General features: G+C 47.3%; 1 protein-coding gene across 1 annotated transcript in view; it reads right to left on the bottom strand.

Annotated features, from left to right (window-relative positions):
- LOC149363356 (uncharacterized) overlaps nt 1-26,884 on the bottom strand; it is a 40,039-nt gene extending 13,155 nt beyond the window's left edge. Inside the window, exons 1-2 of the mRNA XM_089568478.1 lie at nt 26,867-26,884; nt 5,943-6,740 (exon numbers count right to left, since the gene is read on the bottom strand). Coding sequence (XP_089424604.1) covers nt 5,943-6,740; nt 26,867-26,884 — 816 coding nt within the window. The remainder of the gene's footprint in view (nt 1-5,942; nt 6,741-26,866) is intronic.
- Nucleotides 26,885-27,521: the final 637 nt, after the last annotated feature.

Below are 27,521 nucleotides of genomic sequence, written 5' to 3'. Positions count from 1 at the left end.
GACCGTGTGCCATTTCTTCAGTGCTATGCTGACTTTTGTTCCCGTGATCTCTATGTTTTAGTCAAGGCGACCGCCTTTAATCTCTTTCTCGCCACTAAAATTTATTATGTACTTCGAGTTATTCAATGCCCAAGACTTTATATCCCGCGCTTTCACAGACTTTTCGCTGCTTTTGAGGGGGATATGTGCTTTTGATCTATGAAATATAACTGTTTTCGGCATGTAACGCTGGTGACCTTGGCTTAGTCCATCCGTGTGTCCAGCAGACAGATTCGCATTTCATATTTTTTGGCGACACTACACTCCCAATAGTGCATGCATTGTTGCAAGTCAATTTAGTTCATGCTTTACTAAACGTCATTATGATCGATAATGTTCCTGATTGTCCGTGTTTGTGAGGCCTAATGCAGGAGGCGTATTTGTCTGTCCGTTTTGTCCATGTTCGTTTACCGCCTGAAGTCTTGTTATAAGTGTCCTGGAAGCGGCTGTAGAAGTATTTAATTTGTATGCTGTTCCCTCCACCAATGTTCCGCTCTGTGTTTTCTGGTTCACCGGCGCATGACGTGCAAAGAAGCACACGTAAAATGCCATCTCGCCACGTACAACAACATTTTCATATAAGGAACACAGCGATAAATAGTCCGTTAAAACACTGCTTGGAGAACAAGGGATTTTGTGTTTCCGGTAAATGATCGCTGTTGCGATGCTGCAGTAACAATTGAGCATTATTTCATCAATTGCAAAGATGTACTCCACTTCTTGGGTATCATGCAACGAACATTCAAAACATTGATAAAAATTGGAGGGGACACATACGCACCACTGTATTGGTAGGACGCGACTGTTCAATGAGCTCATACCTTTATTTTCAGAATGGCTTATTCTCGTTTTAAACAATCATATACACCTGGGAGTGCTCATGCAAATCCTGGCATTGTGGCGCAGCGGTTAAGAGATGCGCCACTGCACTGCCGGGGCAGAGGCTGGCCCCCGATGACGCCCGTCCTATCCAGGTTGCTCGATGAGAGCAACCAGCGACCAATCATTAATTTAATCGCCACCTGCCACAATACGCAGTTTCCTCAGAATCCGGTGCGCAGGTTGTCGTGACGCGACAAGTATACGTAATCTAGATGAGACACCTTCCTCCTAGTTTGAATCTCTGGGGAGTTTTCGTGGATTTTTTGCTCACGTCCAATTTCGCCGACAATGCAGACGACTACGCATCATTTTCTGCGACGCGAGATTGTTAAAACGGTCCCATTCAAAGTGGAGCTTGCCCCCCCCCCCCCTCATTCTGTGCGATATCTCGCTGCAGTGCCCTTTCTTGATGAACACGTGGGCAGGTTCTTCCTAACTGCACCACACAAACCATGGAAAATACGTACGAACGGCCAAAACTGTGAATATGATGCATCTGCAAAAACACCACTTAAGGAAAATTATTGAACATCAGAATGAAGTTTATGCCCCGACCAAGATAGAAATTATGTGGCACTCACTCTTAGCAACGTGCTCTGAAAGGCCTCTACTTTAGAGTTTGGTTACTTACGCGTGTCGTATTATGCATCTTGTTGGTTTGAACTATTTTCTTAATTCTTGTACCCAGTTCATATGCTTTCTTCAGGGCGTCGCTGTAATAAATGAAATGTTGAAAAAAAATTGACAGAGGCTTAGCTTGGTTAAGCCCAGTAGGTTGCGAAAGCTCGTTGTTTCTTCCTGGCTTTACACTGGCGAGCTGCCTTCTCCTTCTATTTGACAGTAGACGGCATGGCAAACTATCTTTGTACAAAGTGAGAAAGATCCACCGTGACTACCCGCCGCGCTCTGCCGACGGATCGAGCTGGGGGCCCTTTTTTATGCAGCTGGTATGACGTCACCTCGACTCTACGCCACTGGTGAGAGGAGCGCGAGGCTCACCGCCGTGACTACCGCCGCCATCCGCCGACGGATCGAGCCAGGAGCCCTTTTTTTCGCAGCTGGTATGACGTCACCTCGACTATAGCGCCACTGGTGAGTGGAGCGCGAGGCTCAGCGCCGTGACTACCGCCGCCCTCCGCCGACGGATAAAGCTGGGGGCCCTTTTTTTCGCAGCTGGTATGACGTCACCTCGATTGTAGCGCCACTGGTGAGAGGAGCGCGAGGCTCACCGCCGTCACTACCGCCGCCCTCCGCCGACGGATCGAGCTGGGGGTCCTTTTTTTCGCAGCTGGTAAAGGCCGATTCACACGACGGACCGTTCGCCCGCGGCCCGCGCACTACGTGTGCATACGTCAGCACATTGAGGGGCGCGCTGTCGGCCGCCATCCATCCATGCATCTAGCGCGCCTCTCAAAGTGCTGACGTATGCACACGTACTGCGCGGGCCGCGGACGAACGGTCCGTCGTGTGAATCGGCCTTAAGACGTCACTCCGCGAAAGGTCAATCGTAACTGGTTTAATCAGAAACTTAAAAGACAACGCATCGGCAGGGCATGACGATATTAAGGCTTCTCCCGTGAAACACGTGGCAACGTCCATATGTGGTGTCTTAACGTACATTGCTAACCTTATGCTTACAACCGGCACGTTCCCAAACTACTTAAAATAGCTCGTGTGTGTCCCGTACATAAGGGCGGAAACAGAAATGAAATATCAAACTATCGGCCGATCTCTATATTGCCAGTGTTATCTAAAGTGTTTGAGGGAGTAATAAACGTTAGGCTCGAAAGCTTTTTTCATAAATACAATATTATCACTAGCTCGCAATATGGATTCAGGAAGAAAAAGTCTACAGAACAAGCATTGTTAACCATTAAAGAGAAAATAATTGATAATGTTGAATGTCGGAAATACACACTTGGTTTATTTCTTGACTTTCGAAAGGCCTTCGACTGCGTTCAGCATGACATTTTATTACAAAAACTGGCGGATTATGGAGTGCGTGGTATACCTCTTGACTTATTAAGAAGTTATTTGTATAACAGGCTACAGTATGTGCAAGTTCATGATTGCTCTTCCACTAGTATGATTATAAAACAAGGTGTTCCCCAAGGATCAATTCTGGGACCATTATTATTCATAATATATATTAATGACATAACTAATATTCCTGATTCACCCGATCTAATAATGTATGCTGATGACACAAATGCCTTTTTTACAGAATGTTCTTTGCCTAGATTAGCAATAAGGGTCAATGATTATTTAAATAGGTTAGAGAATTGGTTAATGGCAAATAAACTTGGCCTGAATCTCACGAAAACCACATACATAATATTTAGACCCATCAACTCTACTGTACAATGTGCTGTAGTTATAAAATACAAAAACAATATCATAGCACAAGTGTCCAACCACAAATTTCTAGGTGTTTGGTTCAATGAAAACCTTTCATGGAATGTGCAAGTTTCAAATTTAGTGAAAGATCTCAGTAAAACTGTAGGATGTCTTTACAAAATTACTAACTTAATACCAACTTGGCTCAAGATTTCATTGTATTATGCTCTTTTTTATTCCAAAATATCATACTGTATTCTTGTTTGGGGAACCACTGGATCCGGTAACTTTAATAGGTTGCTTGTTCTCCAGAAAAAAGCTCTAAGAGCCATTGAAGGCTATTATGGGAGACCGCGAGATATACCTACAGAACCATTATACAAAAAACATGCTATTCTACCAGTACAACAAATTGATTATTTTCGTTTACTGCAGTATATTCACCATAACAGATTGTATGCCACTCTACCTGACAGACCTGCCATAATGTACCATCTGAGAACACGAAAAAAACTTGTGCCCATCACTCGGACTAACTACGGGAAACAGAAATTAACTTTCCAGGTACCATTTGTCATCAACCAAACTTCACTAGAACGGGAATTCTCTTCATCAACTAAGGTATTTAAAAAATGTATAAAAAAATATTTGGAAGAGAATCCTGTTTAGTTTTTTGGCCTATACTTGCTATAATATGTTTTTGACTAGTCTTTGCTTACATGAAAACGTCCTGCGGCATAAAATTTGTCAATTCATGCTTGTTTATGTCATATTGTTGTTATATTATTTGTTGTCATTGATGTATTTAATTCATGCTTGTTTATTCATATTGTTATTTTATTTGGTGTGATTGATGTATTCAATTCATGCTTGTTTGTGTCATATTGTTGTTGTATTATTTAGTTTCTTTGTTTGTCCTGCATAGGCGCTAAAGGTGTGTGCTGCCGCCTGTATCGGGGAGCCAAGGCCTAGTCAGGCCTACCGCCTTTTGCTTTGGCTTCCCCTTTCATTTTTGAAAGAAAATAAACACCAAACCAAACCAAACCAAACTACCGCCGCGCCATGCTAAATGCTCGAAACCTAGCGTATTATTTCTTTCGCAATAAAAAAGATTCTTGCGATGGGTAGTGTTCCAGTCTCGCCATCCGAAGGTCCTTGTTTTTATTGCCACACTCGCCCAAACTAGCATAATTTTTGTTTCAGTTCAGTTGCTTTCCTCTGGTTACGGTAACCTTCCTGATTAAATTAGGCGTCGATGTGAACATTTTTTCTATTCTTGAATTATCTTAATTGTTTCTTTCGTCGACGCTTTTCGCTCGCGCGCATCGACGCCAGCTCCGGCTTTCCTGCGACACAGCATTCTTAACTCTATCGCGTGAAAACGTAGCCTCCGTAAAGTAAGCGCATCGAAAGCCTTAATTACTCCTTTGTTAGCCATGAAAATCAGCACAACAGGTTACATCGATAAAAAAAACACTAGAAGTATTCTGAGTTAACCTGCCACTTTCAAAATATAAGTACGTTCGCAGTTTACTGGCATCGTACCTGTACCGCCGGGCTTCCTGGAGAAATGAAAATACTAAGTATCACACCACTAAGGAGCGATAAATACCATGCTCGATTGTTTACCTTCAGGACTTTCTCTAACATGCCTATAGTTTTATCATATAGGGAGACTCGCTGTGGTAGAGTGTTGCTTCAGTCTATTAACATTACACCAATATCGTATTATTAGTAGCACTTTCCCTTCCATACCACTTGGGTATCACACCCCGCATCTTTTCTCCATGTTATATTCCTTCACATTTATCATCCCGAGAGTTTTTTCCGCAAAGATTAGCAGCAGGTTAACATTCAGTATTCAGGCTGCCTTGGAAGCGACTAAATATCCTCTTCACCATAAGTTTCCTCACATTTTGATTGAAATGGTGACATCCACATTTCATACGGTCATACGCTGCACTTTTCTTTGAGGTTTGCCAGCGCGAGGAATAAAGGGAGATTTGTGTTACTGAATAGTCTTTTCGAAAGTCATTCTTCTACTTTAAGCGCTACGCCTCTACTAACGGCGGCAATCCGAAATCAAGAACATTGGCAACATCCCATTTTTTTTACGCCGGTGAATGTGTCTTCATGCTTTTCGTACCAGCATTGCCTTTGGTGACGTTTTATCCTAACCCCGCTGTTCTTCACATCTTCCTTCAGCCGCAAAGTTGTTCAATGCCCCACCAACAAGCAGGAAAAAAACAGATGAAGGAATATATACACGAGTTTATTTCCTCATCTCTTCTCCTTATTAGGACAGCAACTGGAAGTGAGTCCGGATTCCTTGATTGCCAGATGAGAAGATTTCTGAAAAATAATAGGAAGAAGACCGCATTAGTGTGGTTCATAATAAACATAAGTGTATATATTATTTGCTCCCTACAGCGTGAATGTAAGAATCAAGTTAATAATTGGTTCCCTAAATGGCACAATGACCAACCATCAATGTAACAATAGACAAGCATCAGCAGAAGTTTCGTTGGTTCTCAATAAAGCGTGCTTGAATACTCACACTTCTTCCTGCGGAGGAGGGTGGTGTAGTCGAAGGGAGAGCCAAGACCATAGCCGTAGTTCAGGCCGTAGACGAGAAGACCATGTCCGAAGCCGTAGTGGCCGACGCCGTAGCCGAGGGTGCTGACGCCGTAGCCGTAGACTGGGGCAGCGTGGGCAACAGTGGCCACAGCTGGAGCATGGTGGACAGTGGTGGTTGCAACAGCTGGGGCGGCGACAGCGGTGGCAACTGGAGCAGTAGCGTAGGTGGCGACAGCTGGAGCAGCGTGCACAGCGGTCACAGCTGGAGCGGCGACAGCGGTCACAGCTGGAGCGGCGACAGCGGTAGCAACTGGAGCAGCAGCGTAGGTGGTGGTAACCCTGGTAACAGCTGGAGCGGCAGCAACAACTGGAGCAGCGGCGTAGGTGGCGACAGCTGGGGCAGCGTGGACAGCGGTCACGGCTGGAGCAGCGGCGTAGGTGGTGGCAACCCTGGTAACAGCTGGAGCGGCAGCAACAACTGGAGCAGCGGCGTAGGTGGCGACAGCTGGGGCAGCGTGGACAGCGGTCACGGCTGGAGCAGCGGCGTAGGTGGTGGCGACCTTGGTCACAGCTGGAGCAGCGGTGTAGGTCGCAAAAGCTGGGGCAGCGTGCACAGCGGTGGCGACTGGAGCAGCAGCGTAGGTGGCGACGGCTGGAGCAGCAGCGTAGGTGGTGGCAACCTTGGTCACAGTTGGAGCGGCAGCAACAACTGGAGCAGCGGCGTAGGTGGCAACAGCTGGAGCAGCGTGAACGGCGGTAGCCACAGCTGGGGCAGTGTGGTAGGGAGCAATGGCTGGAGCACCCACAGCGTAGCCAGCGGCAGGGGCGAGTCCGTAGCCGATGCCGGTGCCGACAAAGCCGGCGAAAGCGCTGGTGGCGAGAGCCAGGAGGATGCAAGAGCGGATCTGCAAGGTAGGCGCGGAGTAAACACTATAAAAGCCGTGCGATACAGTAAACCTCTATGAATACTCAGAATAAAGTTCTCTTCCTGTGCCTCTTACTGTGCAGTTGAATATTAGCACGTAAATAAATTTCGCGCTACAGTAATTTGTGGCTGAAAGTTATGTTTTGTTTGCTTTCAGAGAATGAGAGCACATTTCTGTTGAGCATGGTGCGACTGGAAAGCGGGGGAAAGCCTATTCTTCCGTGATTTTAAATTATCATGTCATTTCAGCAAGGTGAAATTAGAATACTGATGGGGCTGGTTCTGGCTACTGACAATTAAATACAGCTATTACTCGCCATATATACCACCAAGAATAGTACTGGACAAGTAAGCTGCTTCGGCGTCACTTGTACCAAGGACCTTCTAGAGGAAGATTTTATGGTGCTAGAAATTTAACAGCGACATATATTAATATTTCGTCTACCTACAGAATACATGGACGATGCCTTCAGTACATTATTGAAATCAGGTTTATATTTCAGGATAACCCTTTTTGCCTAACACGAAAGTGTTGGTATCAAGTGTTATGGTATTGTTCCAACTGCCATAGTTTTGATTTTGAGCAGTCAATAAAATTGTGGCCGTATGATTGACTGTGTAGTGGATTGAAGTTTTAAAATAACACTTGAAACTTGCAACCACTTCCAAACTAACGAGGCTTCTATAGTCAATGATAATTCGCCCCCTAACAGTGCTTATATTATGTGTATTTTGGGTAATACTTGGGGGCCCTACGCATTGCTGTTGGGATTTAGGCGGCTAATTTAGTGCGTCAGGACCAATCCGATGGTTACCAACCACGAGCAAAATCACCCTTTTGCTTGTTCCGTTGCATGTTCGCCTGTCGCGAGCGTTTGATCCGGCGGCACTGCAAGCTCATAGTCGGCTTCTACGGAGCAAAAATTCCTGCTTTCGAACCGATTCGATTGTAGTAAACGTTCTCTGAAGTTTTTACAAATCGGTTCTTATGCACGGATGAAAAGAGTCCATTCTAAACGCTCAAAAGCAAATCCAAAGACAGTGCGATCAGCTACGTTGGGCTCTAATCAGAATCGAAGCACTAATTATGTTTTGTGCTGTTTGCATAAATGGATGCCCCAAAGGATGTTTTACTGCCGCAGAGTTTCATCATTATATCTTAATGGCGATAATTGTCCAGGGCAGACTGCGTGCTGCCTAAGCTTACCATCGTGCTTGTTATGGGCTACTGTTGCTGTTTAGACAACTGCTGAATGTCAGAAACCAAGAGAGCTCTTTTATAGGAGCACACCAGCAGTGTGGGAGAGTACGAGCGGTGTTTCAGAGGAAGAGAAGAAGGAAGAGAAGAAAGAGACAACGTGGCGGAAAGATGCCGTGAACAAAAAAAAATAGGAGCAGAATCAGAGATGTGCTAAGAAGGTGAATTCATAGCTCATTGTATTACGGCATGTAAACGTTCACAGCGATACGGAGAGCTTGGGGAAAGGAGAAAGTAACTCCAGTTACGACAAGGAACGGTCAACATGTCGGCCTTCGGGAAGGTTATTGTCGTTCCTGACCGGTCGCAAAAGGAGATACAGGCCTGCCTTGATTGGGTGAAGGTGAAAGAGGATGCTTTGTGATCAGGAGAGGTAGCTGCAGCCTCGGCATGCGCTGAATTGAAATTAACCTTAAAGATCAACTTGTGGCCGCTGAACATATGAAGGTGCCACAGTTTTCCACACTACAGGAAGTCTGTTCCGAGGTCATCGATTACTGCGTTTGCTTTATTCTTCTCGCGGTGTACTACTTTTTTTATTGTGCCATAAGTATTGAGCAGTTCACTTGAGTTTCTCAATACGAATTCATTATGCCCTTCCCTCCATGCCAGAACTGACTCATGCAAGTATACGTCACAAAAGACCTTCGGTGATGAAGCGTGCCGTCAATTCCTAGATCGAGTACAATGCTTTAGGCGATCCTGGTGGTGTCAGGCTAAGAGATCTCTTCCATTATTTTCTTTTTTTCCTCATGTGTATAATCAAAGGCTATTTAAATAAACTCCTATTCAGTTAATAAAATGACTTCAGTTAAGAAACTGGTATGGTTTTAACTATGATAAACCGAGCAGATATGCAAAAGCCTGTGTTTAGGCTGGTTGGCTCATATTTTGCTTGGCTATGTCGTCGGCACGTTTGGCGACTATATTAGCTTTAAGTTAAGCTTTGGTCAAGGTTAAGCTGATCTCATCTGTTTGCTTCACATTTAGATGCTGGTGAAGGCGACGATTTGCATGGACAGCGCGATAGTGTGTTGCAGTTTAACATGAGGTTGATCGGCTGCGGCGATAGCATTGTGTCCTCGCGCAGAAGCCAGCGAAGTTGAAACCTTATTGGAATGTGATCTGTTCGCGCTGCCTTTTGTTCGGAACCCTCTAGCTGAAATATTTATTTCATTTCTGCACATGAGAGTTCATGCAAGCCACAAGATTCTTGGTTCGGTTTGATAGCGCCAAGTAGTGCTCTCGCACGAAAACATAATTGTAATTTCTGTAAATACTCTGATGTGCAAAGCGTTACGGCACTGCCATATTTTAGCAACATATTAATGCAAGCCAAAAATCCGGGTTCACTCAGAGAAGAACCTCTACTCGAGAAGTAATGCTTTTGCGAATGCTTGGAACTTCAACGTGAATGCACATTCTGTATGTCACGTAAACCTTAATTTTACATTAAAGGCTTTGTAACCATGGAAAATCTGAAATTTTTAATGAACGCTTTAAGCACAGAAGGCTGTTTGACAACGTTTTAGAATTCACTCTGCTCCCCTCTCTACCCAAGCTCTCCGCCAGTGTGGCGAATAAAACAAGTGTAGAGTCTAAGCATACATTGAAAGGTCTTCTGTAGTGGTCACAATGCGCCTTCTTTTAAAAGTGCAGTAATTAAGCTTACGAATTAGGAGAGGCTTCGTGATGGGAAGAGAAAGGCCAACATACGGAGCTGTGGATGCTGGGGATAGGAGACGCGGTGCAGTTTTTTCGGGTTCACGTGCACTGCATCGCTACGACCAGCTTTTTAACTTTGAGCATGGCTTACCTTTGGCTTTGTTAACTCTCGCGGACCCCTAGCATCATTTCACTAGAAAGAGTAGACTTCGTCTGAAAGGTGGCAAGCTCACCTGTGCGAATTCTTGAATAGCCTACTTCATGACATCAGTTAGGGTATTCGCTCATGCATTAAGGCACCTTCTCTTGGCTATTGCGCTAAAGGAGCTCCCCATACAGGGTCCTTCACCTAAGATTTTACACAATTTTCAAAAATGCTCTGCTTCACTTATAAAAGCGCTTTTTCGGCATATCATTATCAGTGGTGAAGTACATCGTAGTAAATCTAAGACGTACTAACTAGCAGGCGTAGCAGGCGTAAGACGTACTAACTAGTATTGAAAAGGGACCCGTAAACTGCGCGATGCCAGCGCACGTTAAAGAATCCCAGGTGGTCGAAATTTCCTGAGCCTTTCGCTACGGCGTCCATCATAGCGTGAGCCGTTTTGGGACGTTGAACCCCCCCCCCCCTAAAATCACAAACCATAACTAATATTGAAAATCTGTGTCTTAACTATTACTGTTGGTCTTCTTAATTTTTGAGGAGCGTGTAACCAACTGCGAGTAATGTCCCTATCAGTTTTTACAACTTCGAAAACGTGATTATGCTCGACGCTGTGGCCAAGCAAATTTTGGCTACTTGAACGAGTTAGGTGCACTGGAGATTTTGCTTTGCCTGCAAGCTTCTCGAAAGTGCATGCATTTTGGTGCGATGTAGGCAAAATTTATTTCGGCCACAGCATTGAGGATAAGCGCTTCTTCGAAATTCTAAAAACTCTAATGAGTGTTACCTCTACGGTGGGCTACGACTAATAGTTAAAAGTTGACTATTCAATATTTAGTTATCCAGCCTGCTACTTGCATGCCTTAGCTGTATTCCGATATACTTCACAGCGGACAAGGCTCTACCAAAAAAGCGTTCTTCGAATTCAAAAGCCTGTCTTTAAAAATTGTGTGTCTTATGTGAAACACCCTGTACACCCACGTTCTCTTTGAGGCCGTCATATAAGTTCGCAAATATATGGACGCACTCTAGTTATCGAGGTGTGGTTAAACTTGTGTTGGTGAGGTGGCCTCCCGTTGAAAACGACGCATTATAGCGCTAAGCTGTATAATAGAAATAGACCGGTTTCACAATATTCGGCACCCTAATGTGCGAAGGGCGCACTGAGCACAGGCTATGCTCACATGTGCAAAGCGCAGGTAGGTTTCAGTAGATGCCCGACGGACGATAAGAAGTGGACAAGCTAGGCTGGACACATGGAGGTGGAAATTTGACCACATAATGCATTATATGGATTAATAACTGAATTCCAATCATATTCCTCTTACCCAACTTGGCGATAGTGTGCGCCGCCAACATGAGCGCTTCTCACGAGGTTCTGATTACAACTCTTTAAAGGCGCCCTGAGGACAACTTGCAGTTTGCTTGTACCGAAAGGCTACCTTGCTGTAATGTCACGGTACATGTTGCACTGAAAACGGGTCTAATTTATACGCTAGAAAATGTCCAAAAATTCAATTCAGGCATCGGCGCCACCGACAGTTCTCGCAGGAAGCGGAGATGACGTCCGCACCGTTTTTCTTGCGTGTATCTTTATTGCAGATTCCACTGTCTTTGCCTCTGACATGAAGGCATGATCATGCTGTTGTTTTTGGTCACATCGTAACGCCTTTGAAACGAGTAGTGGGGATCAATAGGTTTTATCCTAAAATCCTGTTTTCTCCGCTAAAAAATCTCTTCGGTGGTCTATAAAACATCAGCACAAGTCCTGCTTCGTTCGACATGACTTTTATTGCGAAGCAACTGTGCAATATTTTAAAATAGTCTTTTTATCATATTGATAGGACGCACTGCTTAAGCCTTAATGCGCGTAGATACTTTCATAGTTTGTCCTGCGCTCGCAGCAGGTACTTTGGGCTGCCTTAGTGTGGCTTTTTCACAGTAAATAGCAGAGCACTACAAGGGTTCCTAGGAGTAATCTGCCGTTATATTGATTGCGATGGCGTAATTTTAAGATAGGCGAGATGTTGCGTTCATAAACAACTGCCCTTCGAAGAAATGCACTTGTCCAGAATTCATCAACATATTCCCCCCAAGAACGAAAAAAAAATCAATTTTTCTAAAACAAAGCAAGGCATAAAGTGGCTTCCCTTGTCCCTTTGCCACAAACGTGTGGTCTCCCTGGATGCAGCCATATATATCCATATATCCCATATGAACAAAGTGGAAGGAAAGCCTTCGTCGGACGAAAAAAAAACCGGCCTAATTCGACAAATATCTACAATTAAATTAAATTAAATTAAGAATCTAGCTATTGCACCACAGAAATTTTTGCTTGCTACACGACATCATCAAAAAGTTAATCCACGGGGCTTTTTTTACCTCCCTGCATCAAGTGCAAGAACACTTCTAGTAAATGAAACGCGAAGAAATACCGAAGAATTTAGGTAGGCGTTAACCGAAAAAGCTTTTTCTGTAGGAGCGCCATTTAGCAGGTCGTAAAGACCTGTTGTATTTCGTATCCGCTTGCGGCGATGTTCTGTGGGCAAGGCCACGCCGCTGTGGTTCATCCATAATAGTGTTCGGCTTAAAAGCTAAGTTCGTTGGGTGGCATCCAGGCCACGCGGCAAGCGAAATGCAGAACAGCCCTGGTGAGGTACGATGCCAGCGCGCGTTAAAGTGATACATAGGCCAACAATAGCCAATTTCAGTTTCTTTGCAAAAAATAGTTTTCTTATAGGGGTCTCGGCATCAAACGACATTGCCATTGCTCAGAGCTTAAGAGTTGAAGTCTAAATAAAGTTTCTGTAAATCGGGGGATTGAAACCGCTGGCGGTGATCATCATCATCATCAGTCTGACTAATCACACTGCAGGGCAAAGGCCTCTCCCATGTCTCTCCAATTAACCCTGTCCTTTGCCAGTTGCCGCCCCTGTATCCCCGCAAACTTCTTAATCTCATCCGCCCACCTAACGTTTGGCTCCCCCCCCCCCCCCGCCCCTTGCTACACTTGCCTTATCTTGGAATCCATTCCGTTATCCCATTACCCTTAGGACCAGCGGTTATATTGCCTTCGCATTACATGCTTTGCCCAAGCCCATTTCTTCCTCTTGATTTCGACTAGGATTTTATTAATCCGCATTTCTTCCCTCACACACTCCGCCCGCTTCCGATCTCTTAACGTTACACCCATCATTTTTCTTTCCATAGCTCGCTGCGTTGTCCTTAAATTAAGGACAACGCAGTGCAACTCAAGGACAACTTAACGACAGTACTGATCTATAGACCGTTATGGACTCTTTGACCCCTGGCTTGAAGACTGTGGCTTCGATGTCCATCTTTAAAAATGCCTTTTAAAAAAAATTCAAGGGGCCCTTTGGCTCTCTAAAGTGCTACCAGGACAAAGCGTTTCCTTGCGCACTGTTTTTTATATTTCATTTTTCTTTTATTTTTATTTTTGTTTCTCTTCTTACTTTGATTTTTTATTGATTTTGTTTTATTTATGAAACCCATGCATTCACTAGATGCTCCTCTATTCACGCTCAAACCCTGAGCCTTCGTGGCGGAGTGGTAGCGTCTCCCATTCAAAGGCCCTGGTTCGATTCCCAGCCTCGACGCCCTTTTTTTAAGTAGTGACGCCGAAACGCGGACACATCTGCCTACACGGCTGCTAATGACAGTAAGAGGCATTAAAGGCTTTCGCCTTAAAATGTCGATATTACCGCCCTTCGGTAGTGAAAAGGGCCCCGAAAGGGGATACACGCCTTTTTTTTTTCTTTTCTAGTTAGCAAAAAGTCCGTTTTCGTTGCAAGTAATTGAAATGCTGTAATTAATCTACATAAGCGAAATTTAATTTTTTCTTAGTGGGCTCACAAAGAATCACCAGCGGCCGAAATTTGTCCGCAGCTCTCCATCGCATCAGCTCTCTCTCTTTACCTCCCTCCCTCCTTCCTCAACCGCATGTTTCACCCCGTATTTTATATTCCTTAAGCAGCGAAGTATTTTTTATTTAGTTTATTTATTTATAGATACTGCGATCTTGTACAGATCATAGCAGGGTGAGACAAAACAAAATAGAAGGATATAAACGCACTCAAATTCATAACATTTGCAGGCACTTTTCAAACAGCAGTAAAGAATTATGATTAACAGTCTCGCTATTAAGTTTGTTCTAGTCAGTAATTGCCCCTCAGAAAAAAAGAATATTTAAAGCAGTTAAAGCAGTATCGATGCTAGAGAGCTGTTTAATTGCTGTGAATTCTTCATACGTGGTGATATCTCGCTTTGAATCAGCAACGAGGCCGTATCTTCGTCATTATTTACAGTGGTGTCGCATACGGCTTACAATGAGGGTTATTCTTTTTCGGGTTTTATATTTTTTCAAATTCGGGGGGTAAAAATCAGGCGTTATTTTTCGGCTTGATAATAGGGGAGAAATGGGGTTTTTTTGTGGAAAATCTCGGAAATTCGGGTTATATCGGGCTAAATTTGCAAACTAATAATTTGATCCATTTGCTCTAACCGGTGGGTAACAATTAGGGCTATATTCTTGGCTAGTTAAGTATTGAAAAATTTGGCGTTTCTTTGGTAATTATTACTCGCAGTGATAGGCAACGATCAGTTTTGAGAAAAGAAACATTTTATTCACGAGGGCTGATCATCGACGTTCTACACGTCCTTATTAACATACATAATCATCTGCATGCGGAACATCTCGGTTTCCATCCGAGACCTGTCTGGTCTCTGCAGGTACCTTAGCTGAGAGAACGTTCGCTCAACGTCACAGCTGCCATTAGCTAGGCACAACAATGACAACGCTGCATTTGCTAGCCTTGGGTAACGCACAGTTGCGTCGTTCCACATCACTTCAACACCTTCATTTGTGGGGCTTGCTTCCAGCAAGTAGTGGTTAAACTCCTCGCGAAGCGAGCCTACATCGTCCATCACGGAAATCAAGAGAGGTCGGTAGTCATCAAACGACTGACTCAGCAGCCGCTTCCCGAACGGACCGAGTACGGCTCCCAGTTTGCTCTATGTCACCTGGTTTTCTTTGTCTGAGACTGGAGCCACAGCAATTCCGTGGGCACAATTGTTTCAGAAATCGGTAAAAATCGGGTTTTACCCAATATTTTAGGAACACGTTCGGGGCGCAAAAATAGGGTAAAATCGGGTTTTACCCGAAAACGAACAACCCTACTTATAATTAGTGTTTTGAAACATAGGTATCCACGAGCTGGTCGCGTATCATTAGAGGCATTTTATGAATTTTCACTGGCATGTATTGTGCGCCAGAGAAAACTAGGCCAGCCGATGAAATATAATGTTTCACGTGAGCTCCCCAAATTGAAAATTTTAATTTTACTTCACAGTTTTGCTGAAATAAACTAGCAAATAAGCACAGAATTTTTGCAACACGCTAAGCCATGTAAGAAATCTTTTCTTCTGTAGGCTGAGATCAGCATTTGCTACAAGAGCTACTCGTCATTGACTGAGTACCACTGCTTTATTTATTATACCTTCCATGGAACTACATCCATCATCATCAGATGAGCTAACTATGCTACACGAAACACATATCTCAGGTCCGAACTACTGCCTTTCGCAAAATGCAGTGGTCAGTGTTGTCACACCGTCTGCTCGTTTATCTCAAAGATACGGCACCTATTTTGCGGTACTTTGGGTGTACCACCCGACGTAAACTCAAGCGAAGTTTGATGGCACCAATGGCAGTGTTCGGCAGTAAAGGCTTTACGGCGAAAGCTTTTGAACGGAGACATTCCGCGCAAATCAACTTCGCTGCGTCACACGTGCCGCTTAGAAATACAATCTGCTTAATTTGCTAACTTTTTCAAGAAGATTTCCTGCAGGCTGCCGCATTTCTTCCCGAAAACCGCATAGTGCTCAAGGTAGCACGCACACAAGTAGCTGGTACTAAGCACTAACCGAAGTCTTTCGACAAAGTTGAATTATGCACCTATTCCATTGCGTCATATTTTATCCGGTTCATCCGTCGTAGTACAAAAAGGCGGTCGACACCAGTTGTCCGGATGGAGACTGGCTCGTTATACTTCTAGCCGGATTTTGTGCCCTTGTGCAACTGTCGATGGCTCAAAGGCGGATGGAGTCATAGGAGAGTGTGAAGAGTACAAAGGAACAAGTGATGGGGTAATGCACTTGCTTGGCGCCGCGCCTGCATAGCAAAATACTAGAGGTGAGGGGAACTGCGTATACGCGCCAGCGCTGTGTGTTCGAATGAGCCTGCACGCAGGTGTGTACGTCATATCGACGTCATACATTTAAACGCAAAGCGCGAACTAGCTTTCATTGGCGAGTGTGTTAGTGTCGATCTTGACCACGCCTTTTTTTCTACGCTGTACAAACGCTACTTTCCTCCCTCAGACAGTACGTCTGATCAATTGGCCCAGCAGAATACTTTGTTGAAGGTTCACGGGTGATGACGTGCGCTGTATGAACTCTTTGGTATGGACATGACATGTTACTGACGTCACAGAGGATGTAAGGAGTGGAGACACGAGGGGGCGCGGCGTGCTAGTGCTCTGTAGGCGGTCTCTGTAGCAAGATTTCACTCAGTTTCAAGGCTTGCGCAGCATTAATAGATAAATACTGCGCAATTTTCTTTGAGCTGAAATGCAATACTGTTAAAATTTGAATGGTGTTCAGTGAAACTCCCTAGATTATTCATTTTAACGTGGTGTCCGTACAGGCAAGAAGTATTGAAGTTCCAAATGCAATGCGCGCAACGGCATTCACGCTCGCCAGCGTCGGAAGTGCTTCGTCATGTCGCCAGCGATATTTTTGGCACCTTCATTGGCCAAAAAAAAAAATGTGGCTGACGGTGTAGCGTAGACAGTTAAATCCATTACTCGCAGTTCAGTTTATTTTCAATCACTAAAGAAGTGGAACCATAGGCGCCTACTCTATGGTCAGCAAATACCTGCTGCCGGCGGGGGTCTATGGCCCGCAAAGCGTGCTGTGTGTATTGGGCGACCTAGGCGGAAAACGTGAAAACGTATCCAGTGACTGTGGATAAAACGAGGAGGAAAATAGGGCCGTGGTGCAGAGTAGTGGTATTTCAGAATCAAGGGGCTTAATCATTTATGAGTTGAGGGCGGTAAAAGGATCAAAGTGGGCACTAAGACGCGCAGGGAAAGGAAATGAACGCGATTAAGAGCCCTGGGGAGCGCTTAGGGCAACATAAACGTTGGTTTAACAAGGCGTGTCAAATGTTTCGCGGCGGGTCAAGTCGGCTAACTTGTTTATCCTACGCTAAGGGGGGAGCTTTACATTAAGGCTGTGATTCAGCCAAGTTAGTATTGATTCATTGCTTGGGCAGCTATCTGCAGCGTACGTACAGTAGCAAACACATTTACTTTCTTGAGCAGCACTCATTGATAAAGAGGTCCAGTATTTATCCCCAAAACCATGTAACCGCTCTTATGCGCAGACACCGAGGTGAAAAATGGTTGAACAAAAGCTGTTCTGCATGAATTTACACGGAGAGAGTTCACATGGGACAGGCAAATACTGTGTGGTTAACTGTGTTTGTGCAAATTCAAGCAGCACAGCTCTCTCACCATGCTGTTCCAACGGGCCTAGTCGCAGGGACTTCTTAACCATATGAAGAAAGGCTGGCCGATCGTGGTTTATTGTATATGATTGGTCTATTTTGTTCTTTTTTCTTTTCCTTTCCGTCTTTTTTGAGTTATAACACGCACATTAGTGTATTTTTTTTTGTAAAACGTGTACCGAGAGTACCAGCTCTCTCTGCAAGACTACAATATGGATAGCGGTTTCTCGAAGCTGAGGTAATCGTCACAGATCGCGCGAAAACTTTTTTTGATGGCATAAATGTTGCTGGTAGAGCGGCTGTAGTGTACTCAAAATAATAAAAATGTCGCAAGTAAACTACGGGTATCGGGCCCAGAAACTACCCTATATTTATGGTACATCTCATCTGCAGCCGGCGGACAAAAAAAACATAAGGTTTAGGAATGCGTGAGAAAACAGAATAATATAAAAGGAACAATTGTGGACAAGCAGTAGATGGGGGTAAGAAGTAAAAGTACTATTTAATACCAGTTCCCATATTCACAGAAACACAAATGCACGAGTACAATATTCGCAATCTATGTCCTTTGTTTCGAGATGGCATATGCTTTGACTACATTGCAGAAAAGGAGTAGCACATTATGGGACACACCCGCCGCTGTAGCTCAGTGGTTACGGCGCTCGGCTGCTGACCCAAAAGATGCGGATTCGATCCCGGCCGCGGCGGCTGAATTTCGATGAAAGCGAAATTCTAGAGGCCCGTGTGCTGTGCAATGTCAGTGCACGTTAAAGAACCCCAGGTGGTCAAAATTTCCGGAGCCCTTCACTACGGCGTCCCTCATAGCCTTAGTTGCTTTGGGACGTCAAGCCCCAATAAACCAAACCAAACGTTATGGGACACGACAGATAGTGGTGCTAAACATGCTTATCATTTCAACCTCTTATATTCCCGAAGCTTAGCAGGTCGCTTGGTCTCCCTCGTTTCTTTCATGGCCTCAGGGGCTAGAGTAATATGCGCTTCTCGCCTAATTGAAAAGTTTGAAGTCTTTAATGCTTTCGTTGCTTTACAGCCTCGAAAATCTTTCCTGTCATCATGATTATCATCATGATGGTCATCATGGTCACCATTTTCATTCATGCTCTTCCGCTTTGTGTCAGTGTCGTGGCGACAAATCCTGTGGTTTCACGCAGTAAGTGTACAGGCGCAGTTGAAGCAGGTCTTCTGTTTGGCGCATGGTAATTGAGTCGCCAGTGAGTGCTGTGTGCAAATTCAAATACACCGCGCCAGACCTTGCGCTGCGATGGCCGAGATGTCTCAGGAGTCACGAAAACGTGCTGCTCAGCGCCAATGTAGTTTCGAACCCTCTTTCAGCCAAGGAAAGGAAGAATTGTTTGATGTGAATGTCATCACAACGGAAAATTTCGCAAAGTTTCGCTCTGCCTTTCCCCCTCAAGCACTAGTAATCACTGGTATACTGGTTTGGTTTGGTTTATGGGGTTTAACATCCCAAAGCGACTCAGGCTATGAGAGACGCCGCAGTGGAGGGCTCCGGAAATTTCGACCACCTGGGGTTCTTTAACGTGCACTGACATCGCACAGTACACGGGCCTCTAGAATTTCTCCTCCAAAGAAATTCAACCGCCGCGGCCGGGATCGAACCCGCGTCTTTCGGGTCAGCAGCCGAGCACCATAACCGCTGAGCCACCCCGGCGGCTACTGGTATAATGATAGTGTCAATAATATTGTCACGAATATTACACAGCACACAGAGACACAAGAACTGCTCCAGTCTGCCGAGCGGTCACCAGCAAGAAGACGAACCACTTCTTCTTCCTCGTCACAAGCGAGATGGCGAAGCACTTCTTCGTCCACTTCTGAGCTGTATCATTGCTCCCTCCCCTGCAGCATCGCCTCGATGCGGGCCGCTTTCACAGAGGGGAAAATGGGTTAGACACGGAAAGTGAGACACAGCTATCACGACACACAACCGGCGGCACTCAGCGTCAAGTACAATCAGCAGGACGGTCGTGGTACGGCTTCATACGAACGACGTGCACAACATCCGGATGCGGTGGTCTGCGCGAAGGGCGGCCTGGGGTTGCCGGTGAAACTTCGTACGTCACGTCGCTAATGCGGCGGAGAACTCGGTAAGGTCCGAAGTATCGGCGCAGTAATTTTTCGGACAACCCACGGCGACGAACTGGTGTCCAAACCCACACGTGGTCGCCTGGTTCGTACGTAACAAATCGCCGTCCGAGATTGTAGCGGTCAGCGTCGGCGTGCTGTTGACGGTGTATTCGCTGCCTGGCCAGTTGACGTGCTTCTTCAGCCCGCTGAACGAAAGTGGCGACGTCAAGATCTGGCTCTAGGTCACACTGAGGGTCGACGGGCAACATGGCATCCAAAGAAGTAACAACTGGACGACCGAAGACAAGCTGGAAGGGCGTGAGCCGCGTTGTCTCTTGCAGGGCCGTATTGTAAGCGAACGTTACGTATGGGAGAATTTGGTCCCATGTTTTATGCTCCACATCCACATACATGGAGAGCATGTCGGCCAGGGTTCTGTTAAGGCGCTCTACCAAACCATTTGTCTGTGGGTGGTACGCTGTTGTACGCCTATGGCTGGTGTGGGTCAGATCTAGGACTGCCTGAGTCAAGCGGGCTGTGAAAGCAGCTCCACGGTCAGTAATTATAACCGCAGGAGCGCCATGACGCAGCACGCTGTTGTGTACAAAAAACGTAGCCACTTCGACAGCAGTTCCGTTTGCAAGCGCCGTTGTCTCAGCGTACCGCGTCAAATAATCCGTCGCGACAGCAATCCAACGTTTTCCAGTGGATGACTTCGGGAAAGGGCCGAGTAGGTCCATTCCCACTTGTTGGAAAGGCGTCTTCGGAGGCGCTATGGGATGAAGAAATCCTGCGGGTTTGAAGGGAGGAGACTTACGGCGCTGGCAGTCGCGACAGGTTTTGACGTATGTCCGCACTGATGGAAGTAATCTTGGCCAGTAGTACCTCTGCCGAATCCTCGCTAAGGTACGACTGACCCCCAGGTGGCCGGCAGATGGTTCGTCGTGGCAAGCGCTCAAGATATCAGGTCGCAACTCGGACGGGACTACGAGCAGAAATGTTGCAGTGTTGCTCTCAAAGTTGCGCTTGTAGAGGACGCCGTTCTGCAGAGTGAAGGATTTGAGTCCACGAAGAAAAACACGAGGAATGCGGGGACCGTCGCAGCCTTCCAGGTATGCGATGAGCGGCGCTAACTCTGGGTCTTCCCTTTGAAGCTGCGCCATATCGGTTGCGCTAACAGCACCAAGGAAAGAGAAGTCTTCAGTGATTTCCGGGGAAGCAAGGTCCACTGGCGCGCGTGATAAACAATCCGCATCTTGGTGCTTACGCCCCGACTTGTACACGACCGTTACGTCGTACTCCTGCAAACGGAGGCTCCACCTCGCCAACCGCCCAGATGGATCTTTGAGGCTGGCCAGCCAGCATAACGAGTGGTGATCACTGACAACGCGAAATGGTCTTCCGTATAGGTATGGGCGGAACTTACTGATGGCCCAGACTACCGCAAGACATTCTTTCTCAGTCGTTGAATAGTTGCATTCCGAGCGCGAAAGTGTACGGCTTGCGTATGCGATGACTCGTTCGGCGCCATCCTGCCACTGTACCAGGACCGCCCCAAGGCCTACGTTGCTAGCATCAGTGTGTATGTCAGTTGCTGCGGCGTCATCGAAATGGGCGAGTATCGGTGGACGTTGCAGGCGGTGGCGGAGTTCCACGAAAGCATCCTCTTGGTCGCTTCCCCACAAGAAGGGTGTGTCGTCTCTGGTCAGCGCTGTTAAGGGTTCAGCTATTTTGGAAAAATCTTGGACGAATCGTCGATAGTAAGAGCACAGTCCCAAAAAACGTCGAAGGGTCTTTTTGTCAGTGGGACGCGGGAAACTGGAAACAGCAGCGGTCTTGTCGGGATCTGGGAGAACACCGCGCGCGCTGACAACATGGCCGAGGAAACGAAGCTCCTGAAAACCGAAATAGCATTTCTCGGGCTTGATCGTAAGTTGCGCACATTGGAGCGCCCGGAGCACTGTGCGCAGCCGCTCCAAGTGTTGCTCGAAGGTGGGCGAGAAAATGACGACATCGTCAAGGTATACGAGGCACGTCTGCCACTTGAGCCCAGACAAGACAGTGTCCATCATGCGTTGGAAAGTGGCCGGCGCTGAGCATAGTCCAAACGGGAGCACCTTAAATTCGTATAGACCATCAGGCGTCGCAAAAGCAGTTTTCTCGCGGTCTCGCTCGTCCACCTCTATCTGCCAGTAGCCGCTTTTGAGATCCAAGGAGGAAAAGAACCTGGCATCACGTAGTCTGTCGAGTGCATCATCAATCCTGGGGAGCGGGTAAACGTCCTTTTTCGTCACGTTGTTCAGTTTGCGGTAATCGACACAAAATCTCAGGGTGTTGTCTTTCTTTTTCACGAGGACTACCGGTGACGCCCATGGGCTTGTCGACGGTTGAATGACATCGTCGGCGAGCATTTCGTCCACTTGCCTTTTAATGGCTTCGAGTTCCGTCGAAGAAACGCGGTATGGGCGCTGGCATACGGGTGGTGTAGTCTCGTCGGTGATAGTGCGATGCTTTGCGACAGGCGTACGACCGACCCTGGAGCTTGTGGCAAAACAACCCGCGAAGTCGGTTAGAAGCGCCGAGAGAAGAGCCTTCTGCTCAGGCGCCAAATCGGTATTGATTCTGACGGACGGAAGGACAGGGCATGGTGGGGCCTGGTCTTCAGGGCTTGTCTCCAGGGCGCACACTTGAGGCACCACAGCGAAGTCATGCAGGAAGGCGACAGCCGTGCCCTTGGCGAGGTGCTGCAACTCGTTGGCAAAATTTGTAAGGAGCACACTAGCACAACCGTCTTGTAGTTGGACGAGCCCGCGAGCGATGGCTACTCCTTTCTCGAGCAGCAGGGGTACGTGGCTATCAGCGACACCTTCGTAGTCGTGGAATAAATCATTCCTCACGAGAACTAGCACACTGGACCGGGGTGGCACCATTACGTCGTCGTCAACAAGTCGCAGAGCAGTGAAGCGTGAATCGTCTGTGTCAGTGCGTGCCACGGCCCGTTTCGTCGAGAACGTGACCCGTGATTCGTGGAGGTCAATGACAGCACCGTTCGTGTGGAGAAAGTCAAGACCGAGGATCAAGTCCCTCGAACACTCACGGAGGACTACAAACTCGCCGACGTACACAAAACCACGGATATCGACACGAGCTGTGCACCTGCCGGCAGGGATAATCAGGTGACCCCCAGCAGTGCGAATGCTAGGCCCCGACCACCCCGTCAATACTTTCTTCAGTTGTACGGCAAGGGCCAGGCACATGACAGAATAGTCGGCACCAGTATCCAGCAAAGCGGTCACGTCGATTCCGTCAATTTTGACGCACAAATCGGAGGTAGCGCGTCGGATGCTGTCGCTACTCGCTCCTGGAGAAACATCGTCGCGTGGTAGTGGCGCAGGAGGATCTTCACAAGTCCCGGCATCAGCGGCCTTGCCTCCAGAGGCCGCTGGAATCAGTTTTCCCGGCGTGGACTGGGAGAACGGCGTCCGGAGTAGCCTGCGGCTTGACGGGGGCTTGGAGAACGGTAGCGTCGTTGCGACGGTGATCGAGCCTCCTGGTGGCCTGACGTGATGTGGTTCTGGCGCGACGACAGATGGAATGCTATCTCCTGCGGTCGTTCCCCGTTCTGAGGGCACGGGTCGTCCGGCGCGAAACCACGCAGGCCCACGCGGCGGTATGGGCACGCCCTGTAGAGGTGACCCGCCTCGCCACAGTGATAGCAGAGAGGCCGACGATCCGGGGCACGCCACACTTCACTCTTTCGCGGCCGCTGATAGGCTGGCGGAGCGTCACCACGAGGGAAGCTCGACGAGAGCACTGCTGGAGTCGCGGCAGTGACGTCGTACCCAGGGGCCTGGCGCAGGACGGACGCATACGTGGGCCTTGCATCAGGCTGGCGAGGAACCTCGGAAATCTGGTGCTGTTGTGCTGCCAGGCGCACCTCGTCCCGGATGACTTCGCTCAGTGGCGTGAAAGATGGTGTCTCGGACGGCGTACGGAAGGCCTGCAGTTCCTCTCTGACGACGGATCGGACCAGCTCGCGTAGAAAGGCCGCGTCGATACCGGGAGGCATGGAGATGGGATCAGGCCCGAAGGTGTTGACGTCGCGACTGTACTGGCGGGCTCGCTGTTCCAGTGTCTTCTCCATAGTTGCCGCCTCGGTGAGGAACTCTGCCACAGTGCTTGGTGGGCTGCGCACGAGTCCTGCGAAGAGCTCTTGCTTGAGCTCTTGCTTACGTCTTCAGTGGCTACATTAGTTGTCCGTGAGTGCCTTGGTAGCTGTATTAACAGGCATGCCTTTGGTGCGATATTGTTGCGAAATGGCTCGCCGAATCGCGTAGTGTTGCTTTCGCAACAATATCGCACCAAAGGCATGCCTGTCAATGCCTGTCAGTGCGAAAGCAACACTACGCTAGCGGCCTAGCCATATCGCGGAGTCAAGGAAAGGCCACACAGCGCTTGCGCGACGAGCAGTGACGTCACACGGCGCACAGCTGGCGCGCAGCCGCTGTCGCTGTGTGGGTGACTCAGGGGTGCCGCCGCCGCCGCTGCCGCGCGTTCTCCATCGCCTCTCTCTCTCTCTCTCCCCGCCGATGCGCAGTAGCGGCGCACAGCTAGCGTGCCGGGGCCGCCGGCACGCCAGCTGTGCGTAGTGACATCACTTACTCCTCGCACATGCGCAGTGTGGCCGTGCAAGAGCACGCGAAACGGCGATACTGTGCGCAAAGTAGCAACCCAAGGGCAGTATGAATCCAGCGAGGGTCGTCTGTTTACGCGGGCGTTGCCTTACCGCTCACTGCGTCTCGTTGACATGTATGTTGTAGGTTAATGACCACGCCGCACTTTTGGGCAGTGTTTTAATGTCACATTAAGCAGGAAGAGTCTCTGTGCAGCAGCCAGATTATCACGGATACCGAGCCAGCCGTGGCACTGCCGGTAGCGCTCCAAGTGCCAAGCGGGCTAGAATAACGGAAATGTGACGGGTACAGAACGTCCGCTTCGATCACTCAGGAATAATTAAAAGTCCACATAACAGCATGTGCGAGGAAGGAAGATTTTCTCGTACAAACATACCATACGCCGACGAGGCGGTGTGTGAATTGCTGATCCTCGATCCCCGGTGGTGCGTTTATCGGCCTCTTTCGCCCGCAAACCAAGCTTCTGCGGGAGTTTTATGAAAGGAAAGCTGCTGAAGGACTCTAGTACAAGTGAGATCTTTTCCATCCTTTGAGAGAACAAATGGAATTTTTGAAATAAACAACTCAAGAGCAGGTCCTAGGACACATGACTATCCCAAAAATATTCATTAAATGCTTGAAAAAGCCAGCCAGCATTTCTGAGTATTTCAGCTTGAATAAATTTAGAACAATCCTAAACGTCCTAGCACATCCCAAAAGCTATACGCTCAAATGTTTATGGGTGAGAAATTCAAACATTAGTTTCTTTGAAAAGCCCAACGTTAAATGCTGGGCGTTGCCTACGGTTACAAAAGTCAGGGGGCACTTTGACTGTCTAAAGTGGGTAGAGGCGGAAGCGTTTTCCGCACCACCTTCGCTGTTTCTGTGGCACTGGTGGCGTCACATATATTTGAGTACTAATTACTAAGTGATGGCAAATCACTAATTAATTCTCAATTACTGATTAATGCCTGAATACTAATTAACTGCTAATTAATGACGCTTAAGCTTCGCCTTTAGGAGTGGAACGCGACAGCGCGTTGTAGCGCTGCCAGGGAGTCCACGGCACGCCACCACCCGTTCGGCGCGATGTCTTGCCCTTTGAACGCAACGCTTTTTGAGGAAATGAAATGGCGCAGTAATTTTCTGTCATCTCGGTGGACACCTGAACCGCACCGTAGAGGAAGGGAGGTGGGAGTGAAAGAAGATAGATAAAGAGGAGCCGTAATGAAGAAAATGAAAATTCTATTTGAGGAAAGGAAATTACGCAGTAACTGTCTCACATATCTCGGTGGACACCCGTCAAAATTCAGGGGGGCACTTTTTTGACCTAAAGTGTGGTCACTGATGTGTGTTTAAGAGTAAGTTTCGCCCCTAAGAGTGGAACGCGACAGCGCCTTGCAACGCTGCTGCCGAGGAGTCCATAGAACGCCATCGCCCATTCGGTTCTACGCCTTGCTCGTCGGTAAATTGGTTTTTGAGGAAAGGAAATGTATCTGTCTCTCATTTGTCGGTGGACACCTAAACCTCGCCGGAGGGGAATGGAGGAGGATGAGAGTGAGTGAAGACACCGTATTCACTAGAAGCGCCTTTGTTCATTCCAAACCATCGAGCTGGCATGGCGGAGTGGATAGCGTGCTCGTCTCTCACGCCGAAGACCGGGGTTCGATTCCTGAGCTCGACCAATTTCTTAATCGCTTTTATTTATTTATATGGCCTAACTAGTAAAGCTAATTAGGCTAATTGGGGAATTAAGCAATTAACTAAGCTCAGTCCCACTTACTTGGAGCATCACTATACGATCCCTTCAATTGGTTGTATGGTTACTAGCCAAAGTGCAATTGGCCCCGTTTGAAATTCGCGCACTGTGACGTCACGACCGTTTCCACCAATTGAAAAGCGTGACATTTTCTGTCGACAACTGCTGCTTACAGCGATGAGACATTAAAGGCTTCCGCCTTAAAAAGTATTCATGGAAGTCTGCCGATAAACCCGTATGAAGAATTGCGTGCCCCATTTAAGCGAAAGTCTGCTTCCTTTCTAATGGATTCTATTCAGTTCAGCATCGCGGCAAGAATAGCAAGAAGTTTCCCACGGTATTGTAACGGAATGCAGCTGCTGTTAACTCGATATGTGAAAATAAAGAGTTTCACACTTTTTAGTTGAGCCGAGCTGTCAAGCGTAATGTTGGTTTTATTGCTTGCTATTCGTATGGGCATGCATCAGAGTAAGGTAACAACGATTGCTACGTGAAGCTGATGAATTAAATGAATAGTTATCAAACGAATGGTAAAAGACGGAAATTAAAGAAAAGAAGCCTTAAAAGGATCTAGTGTAGATCACGGCTTCTTGCCTGCCGCTAAGACTGCTTGAGACTTTTACTTGCTCCTTTTTTCGTTTTTTTCCCTGGTGAAGCACACATGGAATCGTCTCTACCACTGCAGTTGCTTTAAGCGTAATCAGCGTTAGCGCGAAGCAGAGGCCACGGCTTATCTTCGAGCTTCTTCGACAGCTCGGCCGCTTGCGCCGCGTGCGCCCACTTGGACGCGCGTACAGAAGGTTACACTGCGCATTGCATTTAGCAGTGCATCGACACAAGTGCCCGTGCGCAGGCGCCGCAAACATGTAATAACGCGAACGCCGCACTCACCCAGCGTGCGTCTTGCATGCCCAACCTAGCGCAAGGGAGACTTTCGCCCTCACCTTCTATACCCTCCCTCGTACGAAGCGCGCTTTCGGTACGGGCACGCCGCCACTAGGCCTTGCAACCGCTCCGCGGCCGTGCGCTGTCGGCAGTATGTCTTTAACAAAGGCTGTTCGCATTACGGATCATTTGCCGTACGCAGCTGTATAGGACTAGGCCGCTCGGGTTCTACTTGCATCTGCTGCGTGGCGTGGACGTTAACTTACCACTCTCTATCCTTATCTGAGAATGATGGCGAGCATTTTGGATATCACCTCATTGGTCTACATAGCGGAAACTAGATGCGGAGATGCGCAGTACAGCTCAGCGGCTGCGTGGAAACCAGGAAGAACTGAAATTATCCGCCAGCTGTCCTTCCACCTGTATTACTCTGATGATTAGACTCAGTGGAAGCCTCAGCAATCATGCAGGCATTGTGCAATCAGCGTGTCGAAGACTTTTAAACAAAAATACTGCATGGAAGATGTCTATAACCACTGCACAGTTACCGCAGTCGTCTGTAAAGCCAGAAATAAAATTTGAATAAGGAAGTGCGCCACAATGAAACATGATTTCGCCAATGCTATTCACCTCTTTTTTAAAGGAGGTGTTCCGATGCCTC

This window comes from Amblyomma mixtum, chromosome 2 (assembly GCF_055824585.1).
Source record: "Amblyomma mixtum isolate Tamu chromosome 2, ASM5582458v1, whole genome shotgun sequence".
Lineage (NCBI taxonomy): Eukaryota > Metazoa > Arthropoda > Arachnida > Ixodida > Ixodidae > Amblyomma > Amblyomma mixtum.
Note: the sequence above shows the minus strand (reverse complement) of the source record. Positions and strands in the feature narration are given on the sequence as shown.